At 39.4% G+C, this 12509-nt stretch overlaps 1 protein-coding gene and 1 long non-coding RNA gene across 2 annotated transcripts in view; one reads left to right on the top strand and one right to left on the bottom strand.

Annotated features, from left to right (window-relative positions):
- Nucleotides 1-5785: 5785 nt before the first annotated feature.
- LOC144994224 (uncharacterized) lies at nucleotides 5786-7524 on the bottom strand. Its single transcript, XR_013657660.1, has 2 exons — nucleotides 7383-7524; nucleotides 5786-6005 (listed from the first exon to the last, which is right to left on the bottom strand). It is a non-coding gene; the product is annotated as an uncharacterized LOC144994224 (long non-coding RNA).
- LOC144994223 (melatonin receptor type 1A-A) overlaps nucleotides 7013-12509 on the top strand; it is a 77710-nt gene continuing 72213 nt past the window's right edge. The window contains exon 1 of the mRNA XM_078951254.1: nucleotides 7013-7536. Within this exon, the coding sequence (XP_078807380.1) occupies nucleotides 7362-7536 (175 nt within the window). The 5' untranslated portion in view covers nucleotides 7013-7361. The remainder of the gene's footprint in view (nucleotides 7537-12509) is intronic.

The raw sequence follows: 12509 nt of genomic DNA, 5'->3' as shown, positions 1-12509 counted from the left end.
GTACTGTTTCAAGAAGAGAATATTGCACCCTATTGCACCCACCCGCCTCTGATTCACCTCAGAGACTACATCTTTGACTCTGGCGGTGCATCAGAGACAAAATGTACATTATGAAAGACGGTGGACACTGGGAAATCTAAGTGACATTCCAAAGACGAAGAGTTTTGTGTCCATGCTTTGTTATGAAAAAGTTATTGTTTTCAAAATTATAATTGTTTCAATTACCTGTTAACCTGTGTGTGAACAACTGCAGGGTAAAACAGTAAATATCCTTAATTTAGCCTTTCTAATGATGGTAAAAGTTAACAAGGATTACAAACCTCTTTATAAAACCAAAATTTCATACAGTGAAGAATGGAATTGTAAACCTGTTCACCCATTCACGTGCCCAGTATGCTCAAACACATCAAAGAAACTAGCAAAAAAAAAGTTCAAAGATAAGTTTTCCCGCTGTGCAGCACGCAGACAGGAAGTCAGTCAGACAAAGTTGTCTCCGTTTCTTTCGCTCAGCTGTGCTCACCTGCAGATCTTGAAACAATCCAGATTGACCCTCGAGGAGCAGACAAAGAAAGGTGCTCCTTTGTTTGTCTAACATGTAGAATAGTGTAGACTACCCCTCCCCCCTTATTCTTTCAAAAAGAGAGTTGATAAGATAAGACTTTTGCTATGAACTTCTTTAAATTAGAACCTATGCTAGGACAGGAAAATAATTTGTGCCAATAGCACAGAATGGCATTACTATATGAATGTATCAAAAATTACTGAGTTCCATTAAATGAATACATGCCTTCAATAAGTGGTCCGTCTTTATGTGCTTAGAGAAAAGGAAAATTATACCACTCAGGTGTCGCACCTGTCAAATGCCCCAATTGCTCATAGAGTGCAACATAAAGGCCTTAAAAAGAAACATATCACACCACTTTACCTGGGTCACACTGAGCCAAGCAGTCAGTGTAATGTTGGCCCAGTGCTGATCATACATCAGCGTTCATTTCAATGAAATATGGCCTTCTATGTCAGCTCAATAACTCAACTTCTGCTTTCCTGAGAGCGCCTGAGCAGCTGGTGTAAGGGCAAAGGCAAATATTCATTTCTTTCCTGAACCCTTGACACACACTGAGGTGCAATACAAGCTCGATAGCCCCGCCAGGAACCATCCCTGTGAAAGGGACTTACGACTTCATGGGCGATGAAAGAAACTGCTAGGAAAAAAATGTTCCGAGCACAGATGAAGACTCGGCTTTGCAGTGGTTTTTGTTACAATCGACATTTACAAGTTTAAGATTAATTTAAAGATACTGAAAAAAGGTCAAATTTATTCAAATATAGTTCAAATGTTCATTACCTTTCAGATGCATAAATACACAAGGTGGATGGATTATCTTGATATTTCACAAAAACTCTTATTTTGTCTCAGCATTTCAAATTTTCTGTGGCAACAACTCCTTAAGTAGTAATTTTATGTTGGTTTAATATCTTAAGCCCACATTTAAATTTTATATTAAAAAAAATGATACATCTGAATGTTTTTACAGTAATTTCCCTGTGAGATAAAAATAAAAAAACTCTAAATACAACTTTTGTTTAAGTTTTTTCCTGCCTTTGGTATCCCCTGTTTGATCTGTTCTATCTCTGCCCCAACACAGCAATAAAAAACATACAATCTGACATGGCATCTCCATTTAAAAGCTCTCTTTGTTTTTGTTAGTTTTCAGCAGTTATGATCTAAATATATACTGTAGTTTAATAAAGGCAGTTTGGGGTTAGAGAAATAATCTGGGTTCTGCTCTTTGCTGTCTTCCTTCAGGCTGACACTCTTCTCCTGGGAAAGATAAAATTAGATTTGACATTATGACTAAGGTCTGGAATTATTGGGTTTCTTCATGAAAATATGCACTAAGGACCCTCCTCTGGCCAGCAATTTCTTCTTCTTTTAATTTCTTTTAATTTGATCTTGTCCACTGTGAGGCTTTTTTTCTGTTTTGCAAACAAACCGAGGCCCATAGGGACAAAGTGTTAAAAATTTTAAAAGGATGCTGTTCAGGTAAAGCCCGAAAACTGTTAGTTTATCATATGGAATGCCAAGTTCTGTTAAGTGTTTGTAAAATTTACTAAAGGTTTAAAAATAAATGTGTATTTCCCAGTATACTATTTCTGAGAATGGCCCAAACAGGAAGGGAGATGGCACCATGGTGCAAAGTTTAATTTATCCATGGCAACATCATCCTAATCTGAAAGGGTCAATAGGTCTAATGTAAGTGTTGCAGAATGTGCTATTCTATAAATAACACCGTAGGGTCTAATGGCTGCGACTTTTCTGAGGTCACGCAGAAAATGAAACTAATGGCTTGTCCAACAGACACACAAACACCACTTATACTTTAATGCAAACAACTGCATCTACAAACTTCCTTCGTGCAGTTGCATTGTCACTCCTGCAGTGACAAAAACAAGCAGTTTATTTCCTTGTGTTACTGCAACTGAACGTTTTCTGTGTCTGGGGTAAAGTTGCATGATGTCAATAAGTCTTTTTGGTCATGTATGGTAAAAACATATCATTTGATTTTTAAAAAATTGAATTCACAGGAAAAGGACATCTAGTACAAACTGTTTGCATAATCTGCATGAACTGTCAACTGATACAGATAGGGATCAGATACATGTAGTAAAAAATAAAACATCACAGGGTTTTTCCATAAGGATACATCTAGATAAATTCATAAAAAAGCACATTATTCTCAGATACATAACTGTACTGTTGCCTTTGAACTGTGAGTTGGCTTTTGAAGATTTGTGCCACTTTTAATAATTGTACCTTCTGGGGTTTTAAAGAAACTCATAAAGATGGACCTGTTGTTCCCTTTTAAACATGTCATCTAAGCATTGCACAACAGGTTGCAAAAATGTGGAACTGTCCCCCTCTTCCCTCAGTGTACTGTAGCACAAATGGACTGTCAATTAAAAAGTACAATAGACGTAAGTGTTGCATTTTAGATGCACAATAACGGCTTCTTCAAATGTGTCCCAGTTTGAGACAGAATCAAAATACATATCAAACCAATTTACAGGCGGGGATGACAATTTGATGTGAAATAACGCGTGAGTTTAAGATGCCCCCCTGTGAGTTTGTTTGAATTTTCCCTGAACTGTAAATGCCCTTTGTATTGTCAAACTCTTAGACTTGTGCCCCATTAAGGCTACGGCAGTGGGATTATATGACACTCAAGAGTCAACAGTTAAGACAAAGATGTGTGTGATCAGAAAACAAAAAGAATAAAATTAGAAATCAGGGATAATCAGTTTTCACATAAATTGTTGTTCACCTCTCGGCATATCCTGTCAGGGGTCGCCACAGCGGATCAGCTTTCACTGGTTTGTACAGGTGGTTTGACACAACTTTGTATTTTATCCATGCTGGGGACCGTCACAGAGGGACCCAGATTGGGCCCCTCTGTGGCTACATAATTAGGCGTTAGCATCAAGAATCTTGCCTAAGGACCCACACTGGATGAAGCTTATTGTGCCCCCTGGGGAGTTATCTTATGTCAATTAAAATATGTAAAATAGACATTTACTCGTATATAATCTTCAATATTTATTGCATATCAACAGAGAGCATATTTATAACAAAAGTAAACAGTTGTAAATTATAAAGTGTGTTTTAACCTGTAGTACAAAGCAAATACACATTTGTGCCAAGTTACAATAATAAATGAGTTATTCAACATTAAGGAGTAGTTACGTTTATTTTTCATTACATTTAGTTACATGTATAAGTTATATCAGGCCCTTTGAGGACAACCACTATGTTGATGTGGCCCTTGGTGAAAATGAGTTTGACATTCCTGGTTTTACACCAGGAATGTCAAACTCACAAAGAACCTCACAAGTGTCCTGTTCCTTTTTTCGCAAGGAACAGGACACTGTCCTTAGCCAATGAAAATTGCTTTTGCCATTGTTAACCAATTAATTATCCCTTTTGACAGAAAGTCACTTTATAGAAAAAGAGCGCCTACTGATGTGTTTGTCTTACACAGTTTATGAAATCAATTTAAAGTAACACAGTGTTTAACATTCAGTAACGGTAACTGCCTTTGTAAAGACATTAACAACAATAAGCCTATTTACTCTTACTGAGGAATGTAACGATGTTCCTTTAAACAGCAGCATTGGAAAAACTCATTATCCACAGTGACATGAGGCAGAAATCAAATATTAGCTGTGTAGCTTTAAAGTTTCATTCACAGCATGTAGATGCAGGTTTAACTAGCTTCGGCTTTTCTACCTACAGTCAGAATGCCCTCCCTGTGACTGAGTGGGTTTTCTGGAGACGCGGATGCTCCCGCCCACACTTGCATGTAGGCATGATTTGTCATTCTAAATTGCCCATAGGAGTCCGTGTGTGTGTGTGTATGCGCGAGCGTGGATGGCCGTTTCTCTCATTTGTCTTTGTAGGGCCTTGTGCTGGACTCGTGACTGCTCCGGGGTTCACCAGTGACATCCAAAACAAGCTCCAATGTTTTCTAAATGACACTCAATGTAACAAAGCATATTTAGGGCAGAAATGACGCCAGAAATACATTAAGTTTATCATTTCCTGAATAAGTGGGGACCCTCACTGGGCTAGACTAATAACAAAGTGACTCATTTCAGTAACTTACATTTCATTTTTTGGAATACAAAGCACTCTCAGCCAGTCATTAAGGAAATATTTAGAGCTGCTTTGATGAAACAGAGGAAATTGTTGTAATTATTGATGCTTTTGTAGCTCTTTTTTTCATAAAACCAGGAGTAAATATTCACTTTTTCATCTTTAGAACATCTTTGTAAGTTTTAAAGCAGCCTCCAACGTGCAAAAGCGAGAAAGACAAAATGTGGTTAAAGAGAGGACCAGTCTCTACTAAAAGGTTTTGCAAGCTTTCTGCAGAAGAAAGCTGTCAAATTACAACAGTCTATGTAGCTCAGCAGCCAGACAGTATCTACTGGGAGAGAGAGATGTATGACTGCAGGATTTTCTGGGCTCCATTCATGAAAGCATGAGGAAACCAGTTCTCTGAACTTGGCAGAGCTGTTGACATCGGTCATCCTTTGGCTAATCCTGTCCATAAAGCATGAGGATGGCAGCACTGTGGCACAGTGGTGTTTAACAAATGTAGGAAAAGACACACTGATCCCAACTCAGGGAATGAATGCAGTCAAATATATTGGCTTGATAACAGGACAGGATTGAATTACTCTCCTTTCAGCCTTCACAACAGTTAAATAGTGAAAAAAAAAAGGTTCTGCAGGTTTTCAGCTGTGATGTATGGACGAGAGGATAGATAAGAACCGTTCAGTTTAATTTAATTACATGAGCCCTGACAGGATCAGATAGGAAGGACGTAGGGAGTGTCCATACATATGCATCCAAAGCTCTAACTCTTTTCTTGGATACCAAGGGGTTTCTGTGGAGTGAAAAGTCCAAAAACTTTAAAAAAAAAAACAACCTTTATTTATAACCTTTCATTCATTCAGGAATTAATGTAGTTATACATTTATTATTAAAACTAATTTCCTTTAAATGAATCACACAAGGCGGATTACTGGAAGTAGATTGAATGGGAAAAATGTTTTTCTGTTTAAAATCACAAACAGTGTTTATAAAAGGACAAAGGCTTAAAGACAACCCAATGAAAATTGTGTTTTGGGTGTTTTTTGTGATGATGGAAGACATTTTGGCTTAAAATTGCATTGTTAAGTATTTCTTTATTCAAATTGTTGAAAAAGTCAGGCAAGACAAGCAAACGGCATTTAAAAAAGATTTTATTTGTTACATAGAAAATATGCAGGGTGGGCCTCAATCTCCAAGCTGCGCTCCATTCTGATGCATCCACTCGTAGACGACTAAATCCAAGTAAAGCACGTCTTCGTTTTCCTCGTCTGAGCACCAAACTGTACGGCTGGATAGCTCCAGCATTGCTCACCATTTCTGTTTCACAGTAATGTTAGGTTGGGGTTGCGAAGGGCTGTAAGCAAGCGGGAGAGCGTGCAAACAGAGAGCTTAGTTATGGGTGATGGGAAGAAGACGTGGTGTTGCTTCGCACCAACCACCCCGTCCACAAATCAGAGGTGAATTTTATATTAACTCCTGCCGCTCTGCAGAAACTGTGTCCCATAAACTACAGTTTTATTCATTTTGGCTAAAAAAGGCAGAATCATGGGTGTTTTATGTGGCCAAACTAATGGCTTGTTTTTTTAAGTTTGTTTGTTGCCTCATCCCAAAATGCAGTTAAAAAAATTGATTGCTCTAAATCAGCTTACAAATCAATTAAAAATTTGCTTAGTTTCCCTTTTTTCGGCAAGCCCATGAAAAATTCCTACAATGACAAAAAATGTAGATGTGTTTTCAATTTCTTTGACAGTTATATCTAATGATCTGCTTCATTTTCTTTTTCCTGAAAGATTTCTTAAATGTTTTTTTTTCTCCCAAAATGTACAGGAAAAGCCTGCAGAGACAATCTACTTGGGTTCATTGAGCGGGCTGACCCATTTAGCTCGAACCTCATCAACTAACATTAGCATAATATATTTATATAGAAATTATGGATTTTCCAATTATGACGGGGCCAATTAAGGCAGAGTATGACAGCATGGGGTACGGTTTTGAAGACAGATGACTGATTGTAAAATATCACTTTTGAAGAACTCACCTTTAAAAATACATATATTATCAATATATAAAATATTATATATATATATATGAAATTGTATTCATTGTTATGTATGTATACAGTTTTATATTTATATGTGCAAGTATGTGTTATTGTAGTCTGTTCGTGGATTATCTCGTGAAAGGGAACTAGCATGAATGGTTTTTCTAAATAAAATTGAATGGCCGTCTGACAGAATGCGAGCTTGAAGGGGATGAATGAGCACGCGCGCTGTAAATGACAGGAAGTAAGACGCTGCCACGAGCCGTTCAGGTGCGTGTGCCTATCGCAGCCGCCAGGAGGCGGTGTTTGTTTCCCCCGGAATAAAAAGCGCTCCTCTCCAGACCGATTGATCACATGCTGGGAAAGGTTGGAAGTGGCGCCTTCATGTCACATGTGCGCACCGACAAAAGTGAATGGCACGCGGGCGCAGGAGTGACACCGATGCGGGCAGAGAGACGGGGAGCTCACTATCGCTGATGAGGATGAAGCCCCTCGCTGAGGGGCAGAGGAGCAAATAGAGGAGCTGTGGAGAGGATGAGCATGAAAGCCGCGGGAGGTTTTACTTTCCAAACACCGGCGGCTCCATTATCCGCTCCTTAGGACTCACGGGGGGAGTCAGCTCGGGCTGAATTCAAGCACGGAAAAAGTTCGGAGACCGCAGAGCCTACAATGCTTCAAAATGGGTCTCACCTGAACACCTCCTCGCAGGACCCCGTCCTGGGCCGCCCGCCGTGGGTCACCACAACTTTAGGGTGCTTCCTCATCTTCACTATCGTCGTCGACATTCTTGGCAATCTGTTGGTCATCTTCTCCGTGTACCGGAACAAAAAGCTGAGGAACGCAGGTGAGCGCGTGGCAACTGTGGAGAAGCATGCGCGCGCGGGGGGCGGATACAGCGCGCGCGGGCAACAAAAACAGAAAAGGGTTAAGGGGAAAATAAAAGTAGTAAACTCTTTTTTTAAAACTGTTTTAATTTAAGGTAATTACTTTATTTTTTTAGCAACTTGAAAAGAAAAGTTTGTTTTAAATGATATAGTAGCCTATTATGTAATTATTATTACAAAATTAATAATTATTATGATGGTGCTGTCCTAGTTACTGTTGTTGTTATGCAAATTTAACGCAAGTATGACCCCTTTTTTGTCTCAGAAAACATAGTTTTTGCCTAAAACTTTCATTGATGCACTTTGCCTGATCTTTTCTTTCCTTTCTTTTTTTTAGTTTTATTTTGAAGTGAACAAATTTTAAATTTTATTTTGAAGTGATCAAATTTGACCGACCTCAAACACCTTCCTATCAGCTGAGGCAGATTCTGCAAAGCAGAGCAGAGAGAGAGTCAGTGCTGCTGTTATTGACAGTCTGAAGCCACAGCCTTGTTTCCTAGGTTTTCAACTCTGTTAATGTCACTCTAACCAGCAGTTTCACAATGAAAGCCTTCAAATGAGAACAACATCCTTAAAATGAAGAGTTAACAAAACGGTCAGACTCACTTTATTTAATGTACCCGTACTTATAAAAAGCCAACAACAAAACTACCATACAGTAAATGTCATCTTTGCTGGGGTTGTGGACCAAAGCCCTTGCCCTCACAATTCGGACAAGATTGACAAAGCAAGTGGTCGCCTTTTGCTCACCAGAGGTGATAAAACGTTCATAATTTAATAGTCGGAGCAGAGAGCACGGCTGAGAAAACCCAAGAGGCTTCTTTGGGGCTCAGATCCACTAACTGTAACTGGCAGTGGGGCAAATCATGGCTGTCATCATTTGGATGTTGTAGTCGGGTGATTTGCTAAACGCACTCCTGACATTAGCCTTTCCCCTTCTGCAGAAATGTTGGGGTCAGAACCGATTTGCATCATGTGGATATGGAGCAGATAGAGAGCCGCTTTGAGTCACATTAAATGTTAGAGGTTGCAGCAGAATATATGCATCACTCTGTGATCAGCAGTTTGTCGAAGGGCGAGAGGAAAACTGCCCTTGACTTCGTCCTGGCTGCCCTTTTTTTGGAAAGAGTCTTTACAAAATGCTAACATAGGCAAAGATGGGGGTAATCTTTTTCTTTTTAATCATGGTGGTTTGAGGAAAACAAAGGGGAATACACTAAAAAAAGAATAACACATTTGCTAATTACATGTAAGGAGGTCAGAATGCAGCAGCAGGATTTTAATCAAGTGTACCCGTATGATGGTTTATGTTCAGCTATTTCCTTGATATTCTCTGTGCTTTACTCACCAAAGTTACATCTCAAAAGATCAAAGAAAGTAGGAAGGAAAAAAAAAAAAAGAGGGACATAATTGGGTTTCGCAAAATGAATTCTAACGAACAAAGTTGTTGACGTAGATCTTCGCCTCTGCTCTCCATGCTTAACTTAAGGCGTTGACAATTTTCTGTTCAAATAGCCTCTGGCTAAATTGTGTATGGATTGGCAGAAGTATTGACTCACATAAAACATTCCAACACACACTTTAATCCTCATTTGCTTTTACAGATATAGGTCTAATAGGAATTTGACTCTTCTGATGATTGTTTGACCACATTTTTGCTGCTCATTTTCCAGCCTGGAAAAAAAAAAAGTAATTTCCTTTCTGCAGATAAATGAAAAAGGCATAGCTCTTCTTGGCACGTGTTACATGTTGTTAGAAACTGCGCAGCGGTATGACAAGAAGTGGGAAGAATTAAATGATGATTAATAAACGAAACTCAGCAGAGAAGCTGGCAGGCGACACGCTCGCATATTGCCGGCAGCGCTGCTGTCTTCCATGTGGCCAAACCCTCTGTCTCAGCACGGAACCAACGGCCGATGGGTGAGCGATCACGCAGCCAGCGACACGTAGAGAGCCGCGCAGCTGGGTGCAGGAGCAGCGCCGTGAGCTTTAGGGGTCATGCCAGCAAATGGTTTGAAATGTTTGCTTGTAGGTGAGGGAAGTGTATTATGCTTAAGAGAAATCCGATCAACAGGGCACTGTTTTGGCTGATGCTTTGGCAAAGCTGCGTGAGTGTGTGCGTATGAGGTTATAGTCAAGCATTACAGCATAAAATGTAATCTGGTTTAATGGAGCGTCTCTATTTTTAGGAGTTCATTGATTTGGTGTGGGTGGGACCGTTGGCGCGGAGTAAGCTTGCCTCCGTTTCCGATCATCCCTTTATTTACACTTTCTCCCACTAGCTTACAGCCCCTCACAACCCCAAACTAACAACAAAATGGTGAGCAATATTGGAGCTATCCAGCCGTACAGTTTTGAGGCAGATGCCAGCTCGGACAAGGAAAACAGAGTTGTACATGGATCTATTTGTCTGCAAGTAGATGCATCAGAATGGAGCGCAGTGGGGAGCTTGTGGCTTGCCATTTGTGGGCCCCTACGTCACATCTACAAGCTTTTTTAAATTGTATTTTTTTTGTCTGATCTTGATTCACAATGATGTGAATAAAGAAATACTCAGTAATGCAATTTTAAACTTAATTTTCTTTATATACGTCCTACATTGAAGGAAAAATGCTACAAGAACATGTTAAAAACACCAAAAACATGATTCATACAAGAGTAGGTCTTGTGATGGAACCATAGCAGGTTTGTTGTCAGCAGTCTCGTCTTTTTTCCTTTCTTTTAATTCACCCCTAGTGACTTACACTGCTGCCAACCTGGGTAGGTGAATGCGATCAGAGCAGGAGTCAGGGTTTCTTCGATGTGTCTGCAAGTAGCTTGAAAGGTCTCATTTCCACTCAGCAGTCGGAGAGTTTCTTCGACCTTGTAGATGCCCCGATGTGAGCCTCCTCTGACTTTAGCGCTGTCTTACATAATTACGTCATAGATGTCTCAGAGTTGTTGGTCTGTTACAATCCTGGAATTGTTGCACGTTTTACGAGCCGCACCATCAGAGCATCAATCTCCCTGTTTTTAGGTTAAAAAAAAATCAAAAAAAGAGGCGAAAAGTGCTCTGCGGTCGTGACGAGAAGGTCAAGGTCAGAAACAGTAGCCTGGCCGTGCATTTTATTTCTACTTCTATTTCCATTTCAGTGCTAGGGTCGTGTCTGCTGGTCACTTAAATCACTTTTCTTTCCATTTCTGCTGCTTGACTGAAACTTAAGTAGATTCTTTTGACCATGTCTGCACGGCTGAATGTGTGCTGAAATGAGCAGCAGCAGCAGAAGCAGCAGCGCCTGCTGGGCTCTGCCAATAGCTCCACATTGTCCTCAGCATTGGCTGTTTGTTTTGGAGAGCAAACGCCGTGTTTATCCTTTTCCAGCGTTGCATGACTTGGCTGAATGTGGAAAAAACGATATTTCACCTCCAGTATCGGTTACACTGAAGCTAATGAATGTGTCAGCTGCATTAAAAGCTGTTTGCATGTGTCTTATAAACACTAATAATGTCCCGGCTTTGGAAGAAATCCGCTGGCTGTCCTGTTGGGAAGAATCTCACAAAGTTGGATCTCTGGTGGGGAGATGGAAACATGGCTGTTACAGGGACACTAATCTGCAGATTTTACACTGGACTTGTAGATTTCACAGCTTCCTGTTTTGTTTTTCGGTGCTGGAGAAACTGTGAGCCTTTTGGTTTCATGCTTTGTCAGCACCACATCTCTCGCAAAAAAAAAAAAAAAAAGATGATTCTGAAAGATGAAGGAACCTTGAGGCCCAAAAACCTTTTCACTCCATATCTGGCTGACTGAATCTTTCTTATTTTACTTATAGGTCTTAGTTTTTACTGAGCTTAAAGTATTTAAAGCAGTTCCAGCTGGAATGGTTGCTCAACAGCTTGTTGAAACCAGACAGACTCTTCAAAGCACTCGACTCTAAAACTAACCGAGTTAATTTTCTTTGACAAATTGCTTTAAAAGGTTAAAGGCTTTGTATGTAAAGCTCCTCTGCCTAATGCATCCTCCACTTGATATCATGTGGCTGTATCATGTGTTCTTCCTTTTGATGACAGGAGGGTCTCTTTGAGAAGGCTGCTGAGCCCCCTCTGGCTCACACAGTTACAGTTTCACCTCCAAACATAGAGGTCGGTCACTTTGAACCCGAACCATGCTCATTTCCTACACACTGTCTGCAGAAATCATCCTGAAACTGTCATTTCAGCATATCCGACTGAACAGTTTTTGATTCTGAGGTTAAATAAAATATTTTCCCACACAATTTAAGTGGGTTAATGGTTTTAGAATATATATATGGCATTTACACTAATAACAGTAAACAACTAGAATGATTAGTGTGATAAAAATTGGAGAGCAGAAATTCATTTTATACATCCACGCATTGTTGTGTCTCTTGTCTTGGCACTCTATAGAGTAATCAGTTAAATCTTTTATGATAGGAGGCACAGTCACTGTGGATAATGCTGCACTGACTGACTGTGCAGAGAAAAGCCTGTCATTAACAGTTTCAGAAATGTTACAATCCTGCTCTGTGCAACCTGTTGTTTCAAATTCCTCAAGATCTTTTCATTGTTTAGGGGCATTCTTTATGCACTCAAACAATGAAACCAGTTAGTTTTTTTAATCTTTGCTCTGTTGTGTTGTTTTTTTAATGTTATTTTACATGGAAATGATTCTGTAGCATAATTAAAAATAAAAGTCAAACATTATTCCCATGGTGGGTGTGAAAGTGAAAATAAAATCCCCTGTTTGCATTTTCGTTTTAATTATGACACAGAATTAGTGGTTTTTAAGTGGAAAATGAAATAGCCTTTTGAAGTATTGATTTTTCATTTTAATTTTGAGTCATCTGATGCAGTTACATTTTGAAAATTAAAAAGCATTTCTGTTAATCCATTTTAATAGTCAAATTAGACATTTCTAAATGAATTTTGCTACACA

Source organism: Oryzias latipes, chromosome 1, assembly GCF_053564925.1.
Source record: "Oryzias latipes strain Hd-rR chromosome 1, Olatipes_Hd-rR_3.1".
NCBI classification, from domain to species: Eukaryota; Metazoa; Chordata; class Actinopteri; order Beloniformes; family Adrianichthyidae; genus Oryzias; species Oryzias latipes.
This window is presented reverse-complemented; position numbering and strand designations above follow the sequence as displayed.